At 37.9% G+C, this 13,275-nt stretch overlaps 1 protein-coding gene across 1 annotated transcript in view; it reads right to left on the bottom strand.

Annotated features, from left to right (window-relative positions):
• Nucleotides 1-10,079: 10,079 nt before the first annotated feature.
• Nucleotides 10,080-13,275, bottom strand: part of SEPSECS (Sep (O-phosphoserine) tRNA:Sec (selenocysteine) tRNA synthase) — a 40,319-nt gene continuing 37,123 nt past the window's right edge. Inside the window, exons 10-11 of the mRNA XM_045550464.1 lie at nt 12,729-12,819; nt 10,080-10,689 (exon numbers count right to left, since the gene is read on the bottom strand). Of these exons, the coding sequence (XP_045406420.1) occupies nt 10,401-10,689; nt 12,729-12,819 (380 nt within the window). The 3' untranslated portion in view covers nt 10,080-10,400. The remainder of the gene's footprint in view (nt 10,690-12,728; nt 12,820-13,275) is intronic.

Consider the following 13,275-nt stretch of genomic DNA (forward strand, 5'->3'; position numbering starts at 1 on the left):
CTAAAAAAAAGGCGGCAAGTGGCATGTGGCCCCGCACCTGCTGCCTCTGTGTGCAGCAGTCAATTTCATGCCTAGGAAGCTCTGGGCTCCGTGGGGAAGGCTCCATAAAGCAGTGTGGCTGGTTGTGGGTTTTACTTTTTCTTTTTCCTTTTTTTCCTGGGTAACAGCATAAACCAAGTTGGCCCCAAAGTACACTTATTGCAAATAGATGGGAATAAATACAAAATAGACAATGATCATAAATACAAACCAAAAAATGCAAAATTTCCTAATGTTAAAAGGCTCATTTGCTTTTAATTTGTAGATAAAAACTGATGAGTATTTTTACTGGCCTTCAAGAAAAGTTAGCAGGGGACACTGTTCAAAAGGTCCCTGCCTGTCCCCCCCACCAGGAAGGTTTGCGTCACCAGGCAACAACAAATAGCGCGTAAATTGGATGTGGTGAGAGCAGACACCGGAAATTGAAGGAACAGAGAAATCAATGCATTTTATAGAGAAACAAGAAAAAGTTTATCCAAAAGCTGTGAAAATGTTTTCTGGGTCAACTTTTTGTCTTACAAAGGGTTTCTCCACCTCCTTCAGACCTGCCCCTGGCCCTGTTATGGGCCCATTGGTGGATGCAGCCTCTGAGACCTACCTCAGTTCTGTCCTGAAGTAAGTAACTGTGTGACTTTGGGTTAAGTCATTCTCAGAATTTGTTTTCTTACCTGGGAAAACTTAAAATGGGGAATGTCATTAGACTAGTGTATTCTTAGGGACCACTGGATCTCACATTTCCAGGTTAATTTTCTCCAAAAAGAGGTCTGGTTTGGTTTTTTTCTGAGAGCTTCCTAACTAAAATTATCTTGTCATTATGCCTTAAAAGACCCATTTATTGTCCATGACCAAAGTTTTTGGAGAGAGGAGCATGGAATAACTCTCTCAGCCTCTTACCCGGTCAGGAGCTCCAAGTTCTTCCTAAAAGCTCCGTTGTCTCTATAACGTGACCCGTGAGACAAATCGGGCAGACTTTCCCACTGGGAGCACCACACTCAGCTCCTCTGCTCTGTCCCAGGAGCTGTTTTCTGCCTCCTTTTTCCTCTGAAAACCAGTTTTGAGATGGCGCTCTGCCTTCCTGTTCATCAAGCCTGGCTAGCCGGAGCCCAGCACAGCTCAATTTGCCTTCCATCCACTTTAGAATGAAGGTTACTTCTACACAGCTAGAACAATTACCACCCAGGCCCTATAACCCTAATCCTATTTGGGGTTATAATTCAAAGCCTCATATTAGGAAAGCTGGCACTGATATTGAATTATTATACACCAGTGTGGACTCAAGTCCATTACTCATGATAACCAGTGAAACTTGGAGCAAGTCAAATTGTACTTTCTCTCTGGGAGCCTGGGGGGTGGCAGGTGAGTATGAACATCACTCATAAATCCAGTATCATTAACCCAGGGGAAATCTGTTAGAAAAACACTGTCTCAAGTACTTTCAATTTCCTTTCTCTGCACTTCTCAAATTGTCAGTAGTTCCTAATGCTACCTATTCTTACCTCTTACCCTTTTCCCACTAAAATCTACCCTCAGGTGATCTTATTTGGATCTCGACTCAAATGTAAAAGAAAGGTAATTAGAAGAATGAGGACTGACAGCGTATTTGATGATATCAAGACATTATTGTTAAATTTTTTAGCTGTGATAATGGTATTGTGACTTAAAATGAGTCCTTTACTTTAAGGACACACAGTGAAATGTGAGCTATACGCAGAAATGGTGATGAGATCTGCTTTAAAATAAGAGGGGAGGAGGACTGGCTGGTGGTATAGGTGAAACAAAATTGGACTTGATACGTGCCAAAGCTGAGTGATGGATATGAGGCTTAATCATTACCTTTTGGTATATATTTGAAAGTTTCTATAATAAAAGGTAGTGGGTTTTTTTTTTAAAGCCCACTCTTAGGGAAACATCTGATAAACTCATCCAAACTAAGACGTCACTAACTGATAAAGATAAATAGCAGTTATCTATTCCCTGAGGCCAGCATTTTACTGGAGAAAAAAAGCCTCAGGACAAAGACATGAATGCAACAGTGGCAGGTCAGGCTGGAGCAAAGAGAAGGGGGCGAGTGGACCACCTCAAAAAAGGCCACTGAAAGTAAGAGCTCTGAATAGAGTTCTAGTCTCGCTTTTATCTGAACTAATAGGATTTGATAAAGACCAGGCCAAGGCTGGGCTCGGTGGCTCACGCCTGTAATCCTAGCACTCTGGGAGGCCGAGACGGGTGGATCATTGGAGCTCAGGAGTTCGAGACCGGCCTGAGCAAGAGCAAGACCCCATCTCTACTAAAAATAGAAAGAAATTATATGGACAGCTAAAAATACATATAGAAAAAATTAGCCGGGCATGGTGGCGCATGCCTGTAGTCCCAGCTACTCGGGAGGCTGAGGCAGAAGGATCGCTTGAGCCCAGGAGTTTGAGGTTGCTGTGAGCTAGGCTGATGCCGCAGCACTCACTCTAGCCTAGGCAACAGAGTGAGACTCCGCCTCAAAAAAAAAAAAAAAAAAAAAAAAAGACCAGGCCAACACACAAAGCTACTTTAATTTATAAAGACTGTTTTGGTGCTATTTTATTGAAAATTTGAAAATCTTTTTTTTTTTTTGTTAACCACCATTTAATAACAGCTACTATCAGACCACTTGCTACATGTGAGACTCATTGCTAAGTACTTTACACACATAATTTCATTTGATCTTTATTTCAATCCTGTGAGATATTATCCCCATCTTACAGATGAGTCAAAAGTAACTTGTACAAGATCACTCTGCCACTAAGTGGCAGAGCCAGAGTTGAAAACTGGCCTCTTACTTTGTGGTCACTGTAGTTGGCTGAAGGTTGGTCACTGGATGACTAACTTCTCTCATAGCATACAGACCATTTAGCAAAGATGTGCTAAGTCATTAAGTCTTGACCCATTCATTCTTAAAAACAGTAATTAGTATTTTAAATCATGAAATAGCTAAAAAATAATATCAGACTAAAACAAGGTCATAATCTATGATGGCCAATAAATGAAAGATTCATTAGGGGTCGGGCGCGGTGGCTCACGCCTGTAATCCTAGCACTCTCAAAGGCCGAGGCAGGCAGATTGTTTGCGCTCAGGAGTTTGAGACTAGCCTGAGCAAGAGCAAGACCCCGTCTCTACTAAAAATAGAAAGAAATTATATGGACAGCTAAAAATATATATAGAAAAATTAGCCAGGCATGGTGGCGCATGCCTGTAGTCCCAGCTATTCGGGAGGCTGAGGCAGGAGGATTGCTTGAGCCCAGGAGTTTGAGGTTGCTGTGAGCTAGGCTGACGCCACAACACTCTAGCCTGGGCAACAGAGTGAGACTTTGTCTCAAAAAAAAAAAAAGATTCATTAGGCTAGTGAACTACACTGCAGATCAGTGTTATTGGAATAGTGCTAAACGGGTGCAATCTGGGGTTTGGCACGTGTGTTTAGGGAGAAGAGAGGTAGGAGAAGAAGAGAAAGGTGGGCAGGGGAGTGTTGGTCACTTTGTAGGCCACAGGCCTTGCAGGTTGCATTCTCTGAGAAACAGATACTGAAAAGGCAAGAGAGCAAAAGGTTATTGGGGAGTAACACCCATAAAAGAAAGGGGGTGGGGGAAGCAGGCCAGGGCAGGGGGAGCCATCAGACTGTGAGGCAGACCTAACAAAAGTGTCTGCCAGCCCAGCAGGAGGCTCTAAACCTGCACTGGGTGGAAATGGCCAGCCCCTTGTACCTGGGCCTTGCTCAGAAATTGGCCAAAGGGCAGAACTTTGGCTCAAAGACAGGCTTGAGCTAACCTTGAAGGAGCTAACAGCAGGGAGGCTGTGAGCTAAGCACACTCCTTGCAGATGGGTAGCAAGTCTTTTCTTGCGAGATCTGAGCAGTACCTTTTTGTGTCTGTCACCCCAAGTACCCAAGTAAAATTTTTTGAATTCTATTCTAAGAGAAATGGAAAACCACTGAACAGTTTCAATCAGACATGATGGGATTTCATACATAGTTATAATATATAAATATTTAATAATACCTACTGAATCATTCATACCACAAATATTTGAGTGTCTGTCATGTGCCAGTTGCTATTTAGGTGCTTGGGATACCTGAGTGAACAAAACAAAGATTCTGCTTTGGTGGAGCTTATGTTCTAGCCAAAGGGGAAGAGACAAACAACAGGACATAATAAATACGTAAATTATATAGCATGTTGGTCCTTTACCTCTCGGTGTGGTCCATGGGCTAACAGTACTAGAAGGATCTGACAGAAATGCCAGACCCACCCCAGACCTACTGAATCTGAATCGGCATTTTAACTCCAGGTGATCCTTATGTACACTAAAATTGAGGCCCCATCCTGAATTTTTAGACAATTTTTAGACAATGTTAAGGTAGGGCAGACAGTTACAGTATTAAAAAGGGTAGTCAGGGTAGATCTCACTAAAAAGGAATAAATTTCATAAAAAGTAAGAAGGAAATGAGTGAGTTAGCCAAGCATCTGAGTTAAGAGATGGTTCCAGGCAAGGGAAATAATAGCTCAAGCCAAGGCTCTAAGGCAAAGTGTGCAAGGATGGAGAGTAGAGAAGGGTCAAAAAGATAAAGGGGGTGGGGCTGGGATGGCCAGTGCTGTAGGGCTCTGGGGACACAGCAAGGCCTTGGGCTTACACTCTGACTGATACGGGAAATACTGCAAGAGTTTGAGAAGGAAGGGACAGGATCTATGTTTCCAAAGGATCACTCTGCCTGCTGTACTGAGAACAGACTGTGAAAGGGCATGGGTAGAACAAGGAAGACCTTTTTTTTATTGGTGGTGGGAGGGGAAGAGGGGTACTATAATAATAGACAAGAAACATTGGTAGTTCAGACCCGGTTGGTTACAGAGCAGGTGGGAAACAGTTTGATTCTAGATTAATTTTTAAGGTAGATACAATATGATCTCTTGATAGATTAGATGTAGGATGTGAGAGAGAAGAGTCAAGGTTTTTGGCCTAAACAACTGAAAGAACAAGGGTGTGAGCCACTGAGGTGGGAAGGCTGTGCATGAACAGATTTGGGGGAGGGAGAAGATCAAAGGATCACCTTTGGCATGTGGAGATTGAGATGTCTCTCAGACATCCAGGAGATGTCCATCAGGCAGTTGCATGTGAGTGTGGGATTCAGAAAAGAGGTCTGCTAAAGATAGAAATTTGGTAGCTACAATCAGCCATTCTACTCTAAAGTCATATAACAATAGGGCTAAATATACCGAACAACTGCTATGCCTGCAGGTCTGCTGACTAACCAAAAACCTTGGTCAGATAATACAATTGATGTGGAAATCACTGTGACACAAACATTTTCTATACATCTCTCCTGGGTTGAGATCTGAAATTTCAGGTGCATAAAATAGTTAATACACTTTAAAAGTGTTTTTTTAAAAATATATTCTCAAATATAAATGCAAAACAAAAGGAAACTCATAAAAGCCAAATAGAAAAACCCTGAAAATATAAAAAGATGGTCATCTAAGATTAATTATATACTTTTTAAATTAATTTCTACTGCAGAATGGACAAAACTGATGACTCGCCCTCAAAAAAAAATACTAAACTAAATAAAATAATAATGAATATATTTTATTTTAAATCTAGTACAACTTAGTACAGTATAGCTTTCTGAAAAGCCTCATAGCAGTTATTAACAGTAAATGCTATGTGCAGGCACTGAGTTAATCACTTTATCATATATTATCTCATTTAATCCTCACTCTCGTAAGGTTGTATCCATTTTACGTATGATGACACTGAGATTCACAGAGGTTAAATATGTAAGCTCATATGGTTAATAAGTACCAATCCAGAGATATAATTCCAAATCAAAGATAACTACCTGCAAAATTCAAATAGCACAATTTAGAAGTGAAATCTGAAGAAGCAAGTTATACTAACCTATTTACTTTCAAATAAAAAATTATATTTCTTTTAGAAAAGATTCTATAATTCTAAGTGCCCAACATTCTATAGTCAATAGATCCTTTGCAAAATGGTTGCTGGAATGCCATCTCTTTCCTCTTTCATTATAGGTATGACTTTTCTTGCTGATTTCTGGGCAAGTTGATACTGATGCCTGAATCAAAAAACAGGCAAGTAATTTAATGTCAGTTATTTGTACTTTTGGATTTTGTCTACAGTAATGATTAAGTAAAATAATATAATATTCTGTGAATAATTTATTAAGAATTTATTTCATGTAATAAATTATACAATTCATTTTTATTTTTAAAGAGTCTACACCAAAAATATTTCTGGAAACATCTTTTCCTTCTGGTAAAACATACAATGAGAGTTTGTATATGAGGCTAACATCAGCTTCATATTCTCATGGCTAAAATCTCCAACAATTATACAGTTAAACATAGCCTTTCTTTGACACCGCCTGATAAAAGCAAAACAGTATAAACATTTCCAGATTTTGCCCAAGGCCTTTAGCTTAAGCTGCAGAATATCAGATGGGAAATTATAAAGATATATTCATTTTCCTTAAACTTACCATATTATATGTGTACATACCGCAATGGCAAAATGAAAGTAAAAAGTAAGGCACAAAAGGATGCAGTGGATGATAGACCAGTTTACTAAGATTGGCCGTAAGAGACATAGAACCAATACGTGACAGACAAAGAAAAAAACTGTTTATAGAAACTTTTTTTTTTACTGTTAACATCATATTCAATCGTTATCAAATTATTCAGAGGTTATGAAACTTCTGAAATGGCCAAACTTCTATGTGAGGAAAACTGAATTTTTTTCAGTTTTTTTCAAAATAAGGTTGGTCTTGTAAATGCAAAACATAACAAAACCATTTAAGGGCTTAGCAGAAATTAGTATGTCTCATAAAGTGGGAAAAGAAAACCCAACTTTTATATGCACCAAATGTGTAAGTATTACAAAAAATTCCTCTGAGCATAACATGAATGAGACTCATCAGAGTTTTGTTGATGTTGTATTCAACTGTTGGTTATTTTCCTCTATGAAAGGACAATAAAATTTAATTCTCAGGATGAGCTACTAATTCAATATTAAAATATTATCACCAATAAAAAATTACCTTGAATTTAAATTTTACTAAAGTCTATGGAAGCTGTAGTCTAAAATAAAAACACATTCTGTAGCTCATGCCTCAATGACAGTTCTTATTATGAGGTGGCTAAACAAATAAAAACAAAGTAGAGTTATGTGCTGGGTCATAATATTAGAAAAAATTTAATTTATATTTAAATTTCCCATTCTGTATATTAAGTACCTATTGGCTGAACAGAACTGTATTCAATAATTCACACTCTATAACTTCATTCAACTAATACAAAAAGCTAAATAGAAAGATTTATAGTTGGATACCGGGTTCCTAAGGCTGGTATCACATATCATTCCCTGATAGAGAATTCAACAGCAGAGGACCTAAGAGCCAAATTTAGAGTTTGATTTAAAATACTTTTCTCTGCCATGTCTATAGGTAACACACTGTGTAGTGATCAAAAGAATATTTTGTGTTATTCAATTTACTTTCCTAGGCAGACTGCCAGAGCCCATTGACTTAAAAACCAAACTCCAAATTTTACCAGGATAGTCTGTCTTAACAAGGGATTATAAAGATAGAAGAGGTCATCTTAGGCAATAATTGGAAATGCACCATCCATTGCCCCTGTCACAGCTCAAAGATAACAAAGGTCAATTATGAGTCTTACCAATCAGTACTAGCAACTGATAATAAATAATTTTATGCAGAAATGGGAGAGAGTGAGTAAAAATGACACGGGGTTGGGGGCAAAGGAAAGCCTAAATATACAGAACCTACAACATCCCTCCAAAAACTCCTGTGAATTTTATGACTTCAGGGTCAAACTTTAAGCAAGCAGGAATAGAGCCAGAATTCTAAAACCACTGAAAAAGAAAGGGTTAATAATAAAAACTGCAGCTGATTTTATGCATCAGGAACGAAATGTTGTAACATATCTATCATTCACATGTGGGTTCATGTAATTTATCTTCAATTAGAATTATTATCTATTCAGCAGCTGAAGCCCAAGAACTGCTGATACACTGCAGATGAGAAAACATTTGCTAGTCTCTCGGCTCTGGCCTTTCTTAGGCTAAATGATGATCACGACAATATAGATCACTTGTTCTGTAAAACAATTTTGGCTACTATATGTATAGCAAGCTGCACTGCCAGCATTTACATTTGCAACATCATTTCATTCCCTTTCTTAGACTCTAGAGGTTCTGTTGCAACTCTTCAGCTTTACTGGTTCTGCAATTCAGTCCCAAATTCACATTAAAAAATTACACAACTTTTTAATCCAAAATTTACTTCTTTGAAATGACTACTTATAGCTATTTAAATTTTTTTAAATGTTTGAACTCCAAAGATAAAATAAACACATTTAAAATAAACTTTATGATATTTATAATTATATACTTTATCTCAACATAGTCTTGATTTCCAAGGTCGTCCAGCCAATGATCAAAGTATTCTAACTTACCCATTAAAGGAAGTAGTATGTGTCTGGGCTCATGTTTACAACAGTCTGGGACAATGTATAATGCCACCAAAATACCAGAGAAACCCTTTCTCATGGTTTACACTGCCAGATCAATGAGAAAAATATAATCTGGAAATCAACACAGCATTCTCTACTGTAGTGTTTTTGAAAGTATATTCAATGGGTCATTAATAAATATTTCAATTAAAAAATGAGTTCCTCTTTAGATAAGGAAATATTCAAATTGGGTTATTTACTGAAGGAATTCTTATAGCCTTTAATATTCCAATAGGCAGGTTTGCAAAAGCAGTTCCCAAAATTATTTGTCCACAAACCCTTTTCCCCACGTGAGTGTCTATTAGGAATAATGATCCACAAGGCGGGTTTTGAAAAACATGGTTTTGGCATGGTGGTGTATTCAGAAGCTTCACCAACTCCTCAGGCTATGAGACATCAGTCTATCTTAAAATAAACAACAAAAATAATTCTTAGAGCCAGTGAGTCTAGAATTTCAGACTCATAAAATGAGTATACAGGCAGGGAGGAAGGACTATGCCTGTTTATCATACTACAATCATTTTTCACCTTCCTAGCAAAAATATGCACAAAAATATCCATGTTAGCCCATCTTGACTGTGCACAGCACTTGAACAAATTAACCAATATACAAGGGCTGCTTAAAACAAAAAAAGTAGAATAAAGTTTTCACTTGCCCAAGTGGAAAACTGCGCAAGTGCCGTATGAAACAATTTATAATGACATATTTAGAACTGGTGACCCTGGTTATCACTTAAGATTGTCTACATACCATAGTTTGGTAATATTTATAAAGCTATCCTCTTTGAAGTACTACTGAATAATTAAAGTTGCTATGAAAAATTTCTCTTTATTCAAGGCATTCATTCCCTTTAAAGCCATGTGTCTCAGCCTTAGCATTACTGACATTTGGGGCTGGATAATTCTTTGTTGTGGGAGGTTATCTTGTGCATCATAGGATGTTGAGCAGCACTCCTGGCTTCTACCTTCTAGACATCAATAGCATCCCACCGGTTGTGACAATGAAAATGGCTCCAGAATCTGAGTGACAGTGAAACCCCATCTCTACAAAAAAATAGAAAAATTAGTCGGGGGCAGTGGTGCACACTTATAGTCCCAGCTACTTGGAAGCCTGAGGCAGGAGGATCACTTGAGCCCAGAAGTGTGAGGTTACAGTGAGCTATGATGATGCCACTGCACTCTACCCTGGGCGAAAAAGTGAAACCTTGTCTCCAAAAAAACATAAAATAAAAGGCTCCAGATGCTGTTTAGATACAAGCAAGTCATCCCCAGTTGAGAACCACTGCTTTGGGGTCAAAACTAAAATTTACACTTACACTCTGCTTCCCTGGGGAATGTCCATTTCACAGGCATACTGCACTTACCTCAACAAACATCTAGTAATTAGTAGCATTAGAGATCTTTCTAAATTCTGTGTAATCAGAAATATAAATAATTTGTGAATGGTAGAGAATGGTTAGGAGGAAGCACTCTACATTTCCAAGAGAATTAGAGGTAATTTTATTGTCATTACATTATTTAATAGTAAGAATTATCTGAATCATGATGCTTAATTGACAAATATTCTAACAATTAGAAAAATGCCAATTGTATATTATAACCAGTTAAGGATCATGAGGATTGAGGCAGTCTAAGAATAAAAAATATAACAATCATCAATGGCTAGGTCAGACCATGGTCTATTCCTTGACTAAATATTCACCACACAATTTTAAAAACTGCTTGATTATACTATAGCCTCATCATTTCTTTCAAACGATCAAGAAGAAACCCTTCACATGTCATGAAGAAGCATCCTTATGTGTCAAGAAGTACATTATCTAGTTTTAAAGCCATTTCTTCAATATCCACATCTTCAGTTTTGTCATAATTGTCAACTCCAGATACATCACTATCTTTATTTTGTACTTTTCTTACTGTCTTTAAACACTTGTCAAGTCTCTTTATGAACAAGTCCACATCCTGCATCTTCATTCCGATGGTTGAAGCAGCATTGAGGTAAGCACAGGGGTAATTATTTGTATGTGACATAAAGCCTCTGAAAGTGTAGCCACTCATAGTTTGCACAGACCCAAGAGGCACAACCCTGAAAGGGGAAAGATTTACCAATTTAATATGTCTGGTGATGTTAACAGAACGTCACCCATAAACAAAAGATATGTGTTACCAAGATTACATCTACTTACTAAGAAGTTTAAAAGCAGACATAAATCATGGCCTATAGAAACAGACAGTGTCAGCTCTAAAACGAAATTATATAATACACTGCCACTTTATAAAGAAAAGTCCCGCCTGGTGATTACCACTTACTTACCTTCTATGAAAGAGCTACAAGCTTAGGAATCTCAAGCACCTTTACATTTTTTTCAAAAAGGTAAAAAGAAAATTATTTGTTTTTGTGCTAAATCTGGAATCTGACTTCATATACATACACTTACTGACACATTGAAATTTGCAAGTCAAACCACTTTGGTTGTCATGTGTCACCTCAAATAATCAAAAAACTAATATTCCAACTATCTAATCAGTGCTGCGCAACAGAAGATTTTAAGGCAAAGATCAGAAGAAATCATGTAACTGCTTACAGTAGGGTGTGGTCAGCATTCAGCAATGGCACATGCATTATTTAAGGTTGATTTTACTGGCATACTTAGATATAAGCAGACTTCTAGTTTTTACTTTTTTTTTAAGTCAAGTAAGCTCAACCTAAACATAAAGACAAATAGTGGCAACACTAAAAGCAAGATCAATAAAACCATTTTAGAAGTGTCAAAACTATACTTTATACAGATAGGAATTCATCAAGGTAAAAAGTGAATTAACCTAAGACTTTTCTTTTAAAAAGTTGTCCTTATATAGAAGCATGTAAAGAAACGTATTTAGAGGCCAAGCAAGGTGGCTCACTCCTATAACCCCAGGACGTTGGGAGGTCAAGGTAGGAGGATCACTTGAGGCCAGGAGTCAGAGACCAGCCTGGGCAAAATAGCAAGACCTCATCTCTAAAACAAAAAAAAAAATGAAAAAAATTAGCCAGGCAAGGCGGTATGCCTGTAGCCCCAGCTACTTGGGAGGCTGAGGTAGGAGGATCACTTGAGTCCAGGAGTTTGAGGTTATAGTAAGCTATGATTGCACTACTGGAACTTCAGCCTGGGCAACAGAGTGAGACCCTATCTCTGGGAAAGAAAAAAAAGAAGAAGGAAAGAAAGGGGAGGGAAGGGGAAGAGAGGGGAAAAGGGAAGAGGGGAGGGGAGGGCAAGGGAGGGGAGAAGGGGAAGGGAGAGGAGAAGGGGAGAAGGGGAGGGGAGAGGAGAAGGGGAGAAGGGAAGGGAAGAAGGGAGGGGAAAGGAAAGGAAAGGAAAGGAGAGGAGAAAGGAGAGGAAAGGAAAGGAAAGGAAAGGAGAAAGGAAAGGAGAAAGGAAAGGAGAAAGGAAAGGAGAAGAAAGGAAAGGAGAGGAGAGGAGAGGAGAGGAGAGGAGAGGAGAGGAGAGGAAAAGGAAAAGGAAAAGGAAAAGGAAAAGGAAAAGGAAAAGGAAAAGGAAAAGGAAAAGGAAAAGGAAAAGGAAAGGAAAGGAAAGGAAAGGAGAAAAGAAAAAAGAAAAGTATTTAGAGTAAGATATTTCTTTTCCAGTTATTTTGCTCTGACCTCATCAAATCTAAAATGAAAAATGAGATTCATTTTCATGCCACATACACTAAAGAGGGAAAAGTACACTTTTCTGAGGCAGTACTTAGGCAAGAATTGTATAACCTTTTATTTTAGGAAGCGGGCTTTTCCTTAACATTTTCACTTGAATTTTGTAATGAAGATGACTTATTTCTAATACCATAATGTGATATCACTGAAGATCATCTAACAAAGGAAATAAAGACCAAAATCTTTACAGAGAGGTAATAAAACTTTGTATGTCTATTAAAACAAACAAAATTCGTATCTTTCTGTGACTATTTCAAGCATACGCAGTCCACAGGTGGGCATATGATAGCTTTACAGATTCTTTCCCTTTTACTCCATGATGAACAGTATAGTTCGGCATATACCTGGGGGACTATTGTTGAGGAAAGGTACTTTATTAGAGTTAGCTTTGAAAAGCCAAATAAACGCAAGTCTCTTTTAAACATGCTTACCTGGCTCCAGAAACCTGTCTGGTAAAAAGCATTGAGCCAAGTTGAGTGACAGCTTTGTCATGGTATTCATCTAGTGTCTTAAGTGTCACAGCTGAAAAAGAAAAAAGTATCCCAGTAAGTCTTGGTTTATCAGCACAAAAATGACTCAAAAAACAATGATGAAGACACTACTTTTTATTCATTGTCAAGTGGCACAATTTCGCTTTAATGCACTTAATAAATTACAGCAGGGATTTGTTTGCATATCTGACAAATATATTTTAATGTAAATTAATATGTTCAGAATGAGAAACAGAATTTCTATATTACCATTCCAGAGATGGAACAATGACATGATCAGTGTAGCTGTTTATTCAAATTCAACCAAGTTTTAAGAACTTGTAAAATGCGAATGTGAGATACATTTCAGCACATGTACAAGGCTAAGTAAGACCAACTTCTGCATAGAGAAATGGAAATGAGCATTCTGAGGTTGTGTGGGTAAACTATTCCACACATACTACTACTACTAGCTACCATTTACTGAGGACTGACTTATCATGCTAGA

Source organism: Lemur catta, chromosome 4 (assembly GCF_020740605.2).
Source record: "Lemur catta isolate mLemCat1 chromosome 4, mLemCat1.pri, whole genome shotgun sequence".
Taxonomy (NCBI): Eukaryota; Metazoa; Chordata; class Mammalia; order Primates; family Lemuridae; genus Lemur; species Lemur catta.